Source organism: Nicotiana attenuata, unplaced genomic scaffold (assembly GCF_001879085.1).
Source record: "Nicotiana attenuata strain UT unplaced genomic scaffold, NIATTr2, whole genome shotgun sequence".
In the NCBI taxonomy this organism is placed as follows: Eukaryota; Viridiplantae; Streptophyta; class Magnoliopsida; order Solanales; family Solanaceae; genus Nicotiana; species Nicotiana attenuata.
In genome coordinates this window covers 71,836-81,367 of record NW_017674430.1, presented here as the reverse complement: position 1 = coordinate 81,367, position 9,532 = coordinate 71,836, and the positions used below count along the sequence as shown (strand labels likewise).

The window sequence follows — 9,532 nt, the reverse complement described above, 5'->3', positions numbered from 1 at the left end:
TTTTTCATTTCAAATAATTATTTAATCTCATATACAATTACTATTTTCTTCCTTAATCATATACAATTACTATTTTTCTATCTTATAAGAAAAATACAACTGCTACATTTGACATTAATATTTTATTACCTAATAGTGTTAGACAACACTTGTCATGCTTTTCATAATCAAGCAAAAATATTCAAATCATTTTTGTCATGGCAACCATTTTCATTTTTCTAAGCCAACTATTTTCATTTTCTTTCTAGTTTGAAGCAAAAATACTCATTAGCTACAAGATTTTGTTTTGAATAATTTTATAGGCCTTTTAAGTTATACTACTATAGCAAGTTTCAACTTGTGGCAAAAGCTAATAATTAGCTACGAAATTTTATTAGAGCAATAAATTTGTGGCTAAATCAGCCTGTAATGAAAAATAATTATAGCTATTAAGCCAATTATTGCGGTCATATTTTAGAACTTGAAGCAAAAAAGCTATAAATATTTTATTTTAAATAATTTATTGTGGTTAAAATGTTATTTTTGCCACAATAGCTTTCAGTTTGTAGCAAAATTAACAATTAGCTACAATATTTTGTTATAACAATAAATTCGTGGCTATATACTTTGCCTATTGCCACATTTTTTTTTATAACTTGAAGCAAATGTATTTCTTTAGCTACAATATTTTATTTCAAATAATTTATTATGGCTAAAAGGTTATTATTGCTACAATAACTTTAAATGCGTGGCTAAAACGTATGAATCAGCTACGCAATTCTATTGTAGCAACAAATTTGTAGCTATTTAGGAAATTATTGCTATGATTGTTAGTAATTATAGCAAAAATAAGGAATTAGCTTTACCAATTTAATTTTCGTGGCTAGTAAATTTCACAAATCTGTAAATAGCCAGGAAATTCTATTTTTTGTGGCTATTGTTAGGTATTTGTCATGATTTTTAAATTCGTAGCTAAGATTTCGTAGCTATAAAAGCTTTATGTTATAGTGTCACTCAAAGGATTTAATACAGCTCCAGTGAATATCACCGATCTTGAAACCTTTTCCCTTATCATGAATAAGAAAGGGTGATTTGCTACGAAACTTAAATCCTCCAATGAAAATCCCAAGTCATCATATGACTCAAAAGTAACAGCTGCTGCTTCAGTACCCTTCTCATTTATTTCGACAAATGCTTTTTGTAATATCCTGTTGATAAAGAATGACCCTTTAGCTTCCACAATCTCAGTTATCTCTCTGAATTCTTCGTCAAAAGGCAGAGTCAATCCCATTTCCTTCATTGTTTCTATCACTTCATCCATAGCAGTGTATGGGAATTTGAGCTTTGGAATGTAGAATGCATCAAGTTTTTCCTTCCATAGCCTGAACTTTTGGGTAAAGAATTTTGGATTAGAATTCACTTTTGTCAATAGACTAGGCAATCCATCTTTTTCATCTGGAAGGAAAATAAACATAGAGAACTCTTTATTGTCTTCTCCAATTCCATATCAAATTTTAGCAACTTGATAACCTTCATATGATCCATAAAGAAATTTGCCGCAGCCAGTCATGAATGGTACTGAAAATTTGTCACCGTTGAGTTGGTGAAAGTCTTTGTTTATGGTGCGATATTCATCAAAATTATCTTCCCATGTACCTTTAAAATATAAGGCATTTGCAAAATTGACCGCTGTAAATTCGTTCAGGTGCTTGGTCCTTAGAATTTCAGTGAAAAAGGCCTTTTGATGCAGTCTTTGCCCACAAGTTAGCTTCTTCTACGTACTCTTCCTGCAGCATAATTTGTTCATTTCCTATGCACAAATTCATGCATAAATTATACTAAACTCAATAATTGATAAAGTTGTTGACATGTGACTAGGAGGTCAGGATTCGAGCCGTGAAAATAGTCTCTTGCAGAAATACAGGGTAGATTGCGTGCAATAGACCCTTGAGGTCCCGTCCTTCCCTGCATACATATAACGGGAGCGTAGTGCATCGGGCTGCCCTTTTTTGTCAAATTATTTTTGGTTTTCAGTGTTGTACACGGAATAGCTTATAGTAGATAAGGTAAAAAGGTTGGGATGGGAACATAAGCGATTCGTGATATAAAAGAAAATAAATTGTCTTAGATACAAATTCTCTGAATTTTCTTTTTTTTTAAAGGTTAACATATAACTTAGATACTACTATCAATGTTGTTTTACTTGCTATAACAATTGACTTATCAATTTTTACTTGCCGCCAGTCCATTTTTGCAGTAAATAGTTACGTGTAATTGATTTTGAACCTAGTATTGTAAAAGATTTTTACAAGTTTAACTTATATATACTTGTAGGATTCAAGTTATATACGCTAACAGTGTCATAATATTTTTTGCATCATCAATATAATTAACATATTATAGCAGCTTATTTATAATTTATTCTAGGTTACCAATTAATGCTTATTAAATAGAGTTATATGCAATTACCTTTTAAAAGATGATTGTGTGAATATTCTCTGCATATAACTCGTTTAAGTTCTATACTCCGATAAATTTAAATAATATTTACGTAATCATGTCACTCATTAGAGAAAACAATTGATAAAGATCACTCTAATTGATAATCTGGTAAAAAATGATAACCAACCTGGTAATTGCTATCAGCCTATCGCATGTTAAAAGTAATCCTTTATTGAATTATAAGTATTTGCTTAGTTGCGACGCAGAAATGTCATTGTTCGGAGTATCTGTTTGCGAAAGAATGCATTGATTCACTTCTTGTTAGGCTAAAATTAAAGTTGAGGACTCTGATGCACACCTCAGCTGGGACATGCTATCCATTCTCCATATTTGCATACAAAGAAGACTTAATTTTACAAGCTAGGTGCTTCCATCTTAGTTTTCAATCAATTATCCGATAAATAAAGGAGAAAGTTGAAAAGAACTTACTGAGGAAGATTAATGCTGGCAACTCAAGCCTTTGGTGGGATAATTGGACAGGAATGGGGGTGATAGCTCAGATTATCTCCTATGAGAACACACCAAGAGGACAACCTGTAAGCGATATTACTGTGGATGGCAAATGATAGTTTGACCAATTGCATCATATTTTGAGTAATCGTATTGGTGATTCAAATTTTGAAGTCAAGATGTGCATTAAGGTATGGAGATACTAGAATTTCAAGAGCTAGAGTAAAGTATCAAATTTTGAACCATTTAAGATGGTCCATATCTAAACACCCATTGCAGCAAGGAGTGGCGTGGGCACTGGTTTGGCATTTGTGATCAAGTTCTTTCACTCTCCCATAAGATTGAAATTGGGTGAAAATAAATACTGATGGAAGTCGGAATGGGGAAGGGGTTATGGGGGCTGGAGGTATTATTAGAGACTCTAAAGGCAATTTGATCTTGGCTTTTGCATATAATATAGGAAGGGGCAGTAGCAATTTGGCGTAGGCAAAGGCAGCATAGCTGGGGGTGAAGCAGTGTATTTCACGGAGTTTTCAAAACATAATCAATATTGTATGGGTCAGAATCCGACCCCACGATAATTAACGAAGCTAATTCCGTCTTAAGCTAATTCATGATTAATTAAGTGGCACGACCACTCAAAATTAACGATATTCAACCCGCATCTGATTCGATCAGCAAGGCCATGGCCCATCCGCCACCATGAAGGCGAAATCCCAACGTGGTCACGGCCACTTATTGCCAGCTCACGAAGCTCACAGCTATAAATACCAAGAGAGGAAACCCTAGAAAAGGGGGCTTCTTCTTCTTCACTATTGACAAGAGAAAAAACGNGATAACGAGACCCATATATGGGCAAGAGGAAGACCATTGNTCTTCTTCACCACTATGGAGAGAGAAAAAAGAGACAACGATACCCAAATTATGGGCAAGAGGAACACCATTGTAAGGCTCTGAACCTCTTCATGGAGAGGCAGACCAAACCAATATTATCAATAAAAGGCTTCTAATGTTTCTCCCCCTAATCCTGAGCACTTATTTTCGTTTCCTTCATTTGGTCCAATGGATTATTACGGTTTGCTATGATTTTCCCGTGATTTACTTATATTGTTTTATACTCATGAGATATGCGATAACTTTTGAGCAAATAATTTGGCGACGTCTGTGGGGATTTCCTAGCAAAATCGCGTAGTTCTTCCTTGGACCAAAAGGAAAGAAACGCCAAACTCGAAGGGGAACTCGAAGATCTCAAATCAAGATCTAAGTTCTCTCTCTCTCCAATCTCAGATAGTGCAAACAAAAAGAAAAAGCCCCCCCCCCCCTCCTAAGGGAAGGTCTCTGTAAGGCATCTCCCACATCCCTGATACGAGCTCCGGTCAGAAATCGGCACGGAGATATCTCGAGCCGAGAGTCGCCTCAAGACAGCCTATATACCCTGGTTGGGAAGACAACGGATAAGCCGCTCAAGGTCTCGAATCCAAACCGAGCTTCAGCACTCAATACCCACAATATGGGACTCAGGCCATGAGCCTTCGCCATCAAGATCGACCAAGTTCAACAGTTGAACTGGGACTCAGGCTACGCGCCTTCGCCATCAAAATCGACCAAGTTCAACAACAGTTGAACTGGGACTCGGGCTACGCGCCTTCACCATCAAAAATTGACAAAGTTCAACAACAGTTGAACTGGGATTCAGGCTATGCGCCTTCGCCAGTAAGTTCAACTACGGTTGAACCAAGAATCAGGCTATGCGCCTTCGCCAGTAAGTTCAACTACGGTTGAACCAAGATTCAGGCTACGCGCCTTCGCCAGTAAGTTCAACTACGGTTGAACCAAGACTCAGGCTATGCACCTTCACCATTAAGTCTAGGCTATGCGCCTTCGCCATTAAGTCTAGGCTATGCGCCTTCGCCAGTAAGTTCAACTACGGTTGAACCAAGACTCAGGCTACGTGCCTTCGCCATTAAATCAAGGCTATGCGCCTTCGCCAGTAAGTTCAACTACGATTGAACCAAGACTCAGGCTATGCGCCTTCGCCAGCAAAATCGACCAAGTTCAACAATAGTTGAACTAGGACTCAGGCTATGCGCCTTCGCCATGAAATCAAGGCTATGCGCCTTCGCCAGTAAGTTCAACTACGGTTGAACCAAGACTCAGGCTATGCGCCTTCGCCAGTAAGTTCAACTACAGTTGAACCAAGACTCAGGCTATGCTCCTTCGCCATGAAATCAAGGCTATGCGCCTTCACCAGTAAGTTCAACTACGGTTGAACCAAGACTCAGGCTATGCGCCTTCGCCATGAAATCAAGGCTATGCGCCTTCGCCAGTAAGTTCAACTACGATTGAACCAAGACTCAGGCTATGCGCCTTCGCCAGTAAGTTCAACTACGGTTGAACCAAGATTCAGGCTATGCGCCTTCGCCAGTAAGTTCAACTACGGTTGAACCAAGACTCAGGCTAAGCGCCTTCGTCATTAAATCAAGGCTATGCGCCTTCGCCAATAAGTTCAAATACGGTTGAACCAAGACTCAGGCTATGCACCTTCGCTAGTAAGTTCAACTACGGTTGAACCAAGACTCAGGCTAAGCGCCTTCGTCATTAAATCAAGGCTATGCGCCTTCGCCAATAAGTTCAAATACGGTTGAACCATGACTCAGGCTATGCGCCTTCGCCATCAAAATCGACCAAGTTCAACTACGGTTGAACCAAGACTCAGGCTAAGCGCCTTCGTCATTAAATCAAGGCTATGCGCCTTCGCCAATAAGTTCAAATACGGTTGAACCATGACTCAGGCTATGCGCCTTCGCCGTCAAAATTGACAAAGTTCAACAACATTTGAACTGGGACTCAGGCCATGAGCCTTCGCCATCAAAATCGACTAAGTCCAACAACAGTTGAACTGGGACTCATGCTATGTGCCTTCGCCATTAAATCAAGGCTATGCCCCTTCGCCAAGAAGTTCAAATACAGTCGAACCATGACTCGGGCTATGCGCCTTCGCCAAGAAGTTCAAATACAGTTGAACCACGACTCAGGCTACCCGCCTTCGCCATAAAATCAAGCCCATGCGCCTTCGCTAGTAAGTTTAGCTACGGTCGAACCAAGACTCAGGCCACGCGCCTTCGCCATCAAATCCAACGAGTTCGACCTCGCTTGAACCATAAGGCTAGACGCATTCGTCCTCAAATCTAACAAGTTCAACCACAGTTGAACCAGGACTCGGACCAAGCGCCGTCATCATTGAACTCAGCGAAACCCAACCTCCAACGAATCGAGGCACAGGTCAGGCACCCTCGCCCTTCAAGTAAGTACTCCCAACTCAAACTAAGATTGGGGACACGTAAAGTCTGGCCCCGGTCAAACTACAAGGCCGCGTTTCTGTCATCACGGCCGACAGTTCGACCGCGCCCGAACTGGGACTAAGGCTAAGTGCCGCTATCGCCAAGCAACGGCTCCGACTCGTTCACCCCGAGTCGAAGAAGAAGAGTCGTCAACAATTAAAAATTAACATGCCTACCAAAGTCGAACTCGAAGGCAAATCACCCCTTCGAGCGCATGCAAAGAAAAATCTAAGGGGGAAAAAGAGGAGGTACAAAACAGACACAAGGCAAATAACGGAAAGGAGATATCATTTATCTACAAAGTTAATTGCGGGTCTTCCCCTCTTACACCCGGCCAAGGCCGATCAATACAAGGAAAGAGAAAAGAAAAACAAGAAAAATGCATATCTTTTTACTCGGCGCCATCCGCGCCACCATCCGCACCAGCGTCAGCCTCTGGCGTCGCCGCGTCAAACCCACAGTCGGTACGGGCCTCACGAGCCTTATGATGCGCTCCCTCGAAAGCAGCTTCGGTCACGATGCCGGCCTCCCACAAATTCTTATATACATCACGTTGGGCCTCGGCAAAGACCCAAAGTTCGCGAGCCTGGCTGGAAGAAGCGGCTTGGTCCTGTAGGCGCTGATTCTCTTCTTCTAAGGCTGTGATCTGGTCCGCCATGACTTGGGCGTCCTGCTCAAAGACACCGATCCGCTCCTCGAGACTCGCTTCTCTAAAGGCCGCAGTAGCCCTCTCCAACGCCCGTTGGGACTCGTGCACGCGGATAGCTTCCGTCAACGCCCCAGCCCTCGACGAGGCATCCCTCACCTGAAGCTTCAATACCGCGACTTCACCCTCCAACGCAGTCACTTTCCCGCCCCATGCCGCAGCGGCCTCCGCCGCCTTAGCCTGGCCCTGGCGCTCACACTCAGCTGCGGCCCTCTTTACCGCCTCGAGCTCCTCATCCTTCCGGCGGAGCTGCTCCTCGAGAGCACTCGTTCTGCCAAGTGTTTGCTGCATCTGAAGCTCCCGCCTCGCCAGTTCCTCGACCAAGGCCCGGCTATGGGGATCATTCCTCAAGCGCACGCGTAACTCTCGGCACTGATCTCGGTAGCGGCGATACTTCTCCAGCGCCCGCAAAATATCCCCGAGTGGACCTTGGCTCGACGGATGCTCTCCACCTCCAACAAATAAGACTGCAAAGCAAAGACAACGATTAAGATAAAGAACAAACTAAGGCAAAGAAGAAGCGAACCGACGTAATAGTACATACCCTCAAGCCCATCACGGCCACTTCATTCATCAGTCCGATATCCGTAATGCCCCTCAACGACGCATTCTCGGCCTCCGAGCATAGCAGCTCGAACTACGGCACCAAGCTTTCCCCTTGGAGCAATAAGTTCAACTCCGTGGGAACCTCGATGAAGCGAGATCGCCCCCCTGCGCGCACCACTGAATTGGTGAAGCCTTCCCGGAACATACAGACGTCGTCGGGGTCCAAGTCGGATTTGGACTCGTACTCATCTTCTACAGCATCCCTTCCCCCTTCCGCCACCAGCGAGGTAGAACCACCCGCTGTAGCCACCGAAGGAGCGCTTGCCTCACCAACATTAGCAGCCGCTGAGGAACTACCTCCCGTCTCAGCGACTGGAACCACCAATTGAGTCGCCGAAGCGACGGCATCATCATGGCATAAGGCAATCGGGGCAACCCCCATTGCATGTCCACCCTCAAGGTCAGGCGCCGCAGCCACACTCCGCTCCGCATCCGCCGGGGGGGAGTCCAAATTAATTACCGCAGGAGGAGCCGGCGTGAACACGACCCTACGCCTTATCAATGGCCTTTCCTCCTCCCCATCTAATGGCGAATCCGCTCTAGGGCGCACAACCCCTGATGGCCTCTCATCCCGAAGTGCGGCCCGTGCTGGAGAAGGAACCGCTGAAGATTCAACTGATGCCGCCCTCGGTATTGGGCGCGACACCGGCGCTGCAGTAAGTCGAGCGATTGCACCCGGCCGACGGAAGGCCAACTGAGGGGCCCTGACGCGGCGTGCCCTCCCTGATCACAGAAAAACAAAGTTGATGAATAGAGTTGAAACAAAGCGGAACAGAAGAAATCAATTTTTTACCTGCCGCAGGCCTACGGCCATGCTTCTCCCAGAAAGACGCCCATGTGCGTATCCCCACCGTATGGGGGAGCACGACCTCGACCCATCCGCGTATCCCAGCTAACGGAGCCGGCGACGATTTTTCGGCTACAAAATTGACACGAGTTAACGCTTACGAGCACAAGACGTAAGTAGGGGTAGAAAAAAGAATTCGACGACAAAAGAACTTACGTGCATGATTCCAAGCCTCTGGGAACCCAGCAGAGCACGCCACTAAATGTTCAGTCCTGATGTAGAAGAAGTGCTCAAAAGGGCGAGGGTCGACCTCGTCATCCAGTTTTGCAGTCAGGCCCCTCGACCCACGAGGGCACGCTTGAATCATGGTACCGCGGACCCTCTGGGGAGCGTAGAGACTAAGCACATGCTGCAGCGTGACCTCCCTACCGGCCAGTTCTGCATATTTGATAAACATAGCTAGCAATTTGTAAAGAGAAGGAGCAAGCTGACCCGGGCACACCCCGTAATAACGACAGAAATCAACCACCAGCATTGGGAGCGGGAGCTTAAACCCCAACTTGAAGGGATAGGCGTAAAAGATGCAGTATCCCCTACGATCGGTGTGGACCCTCTCCTCGCTTCTAGCGAGAACGACGTCAGCATAGCTGGGGATGACCCCCTGTCCCCGTAGTCGGGACATCCCAATCTTTCCCGGTAATGGGGATTCATCCACCTGATCCTCCCCACCATCGGCGGTGAAATCAATAATCGGACCTCCGGGCAGAGGTACTATCTCGTCAACCGACGGAGCCTCACCGGTCTCCACCAGTTCTGCATCGCCCATTGCCGGAAATGGCTCCTCGATCACCGGTGAGTTAACCGGAAGATCCGTCGGAAGAACGTTTTGGGAAGAAATGCCTGCCATTGTTGATACAATAACGAGAAAGAAACAAAGTTTGGGGGACGAAGACGAAGGTGAAACAGCAGTAAGAAAAGCTTCTTCAGGATCTCTCTCAGACAAACATGAGAATATAAAAAATGAATGCCTCAGCCTTTATTTATAGGCAACACAAGTGGCCTTCATGTACCCCAACAGCCACCATTAACTACATGACCAACCGCACACCGGTTCGATTCCATAGGAATGTGCGTCATTATGACAGGCTCCATAAAGCAGCC

General features: G+C 44.6%; 1 protein-coding gene across 1 annotated transcript; it reads right to left on the bottom strand.

The window, feature by feature from the left end:
* Window positions 1-976: 976 nt before the first annotated feature.
* LOC109218657 (serpin-Z4-like) lies at window positions 977-9,197 on the bottom strand. The gene is made up of 4 exons (XM_019383029.1): window positions 9,170-9,197; window positions 7,732-7,869; window positions 1,510-1,635; window positions 977-1,434 (listed from the first exon to the last, which is right to left on the bottom strand). The coding sequence occupies exons 1-4, from the start codon at window positions 9,195-9,197 to the stop codon at window positions 977-979; spliced, it is 750 nt and encodes a 249-aa protein (XP_019238574.1).
* Between the last annotated feature and the right edge of the window lie 335 nt (window positions 9,198-9,532).

What these genes read in the sequence shown, in the direction of transcription:
- LOC109218657 (XM_019383029.1), bottom strand. Translation starts at nt 9,197, where the DNA reads ATGGGCGATGCAGAACTGGTGGAGACCG. An exon ending in CTTGGACCCCGACGACGTCT is followed by an intron (nt 1,636 to 7,731) that starts GTATGTTCCGGG and finishes TATATTTTAAAG; the next exon opens with GTACATGGGAAGATAATTTT. An exon ending in TCTTTATGGATCATATGAAG is followed by an intron (nt 1,435 to 1,509) that starts GTTATCAAGTTG and finishes TTTTCCTTCCAG; the next exon opens with ATGAAAAAGATGGATTGCCT.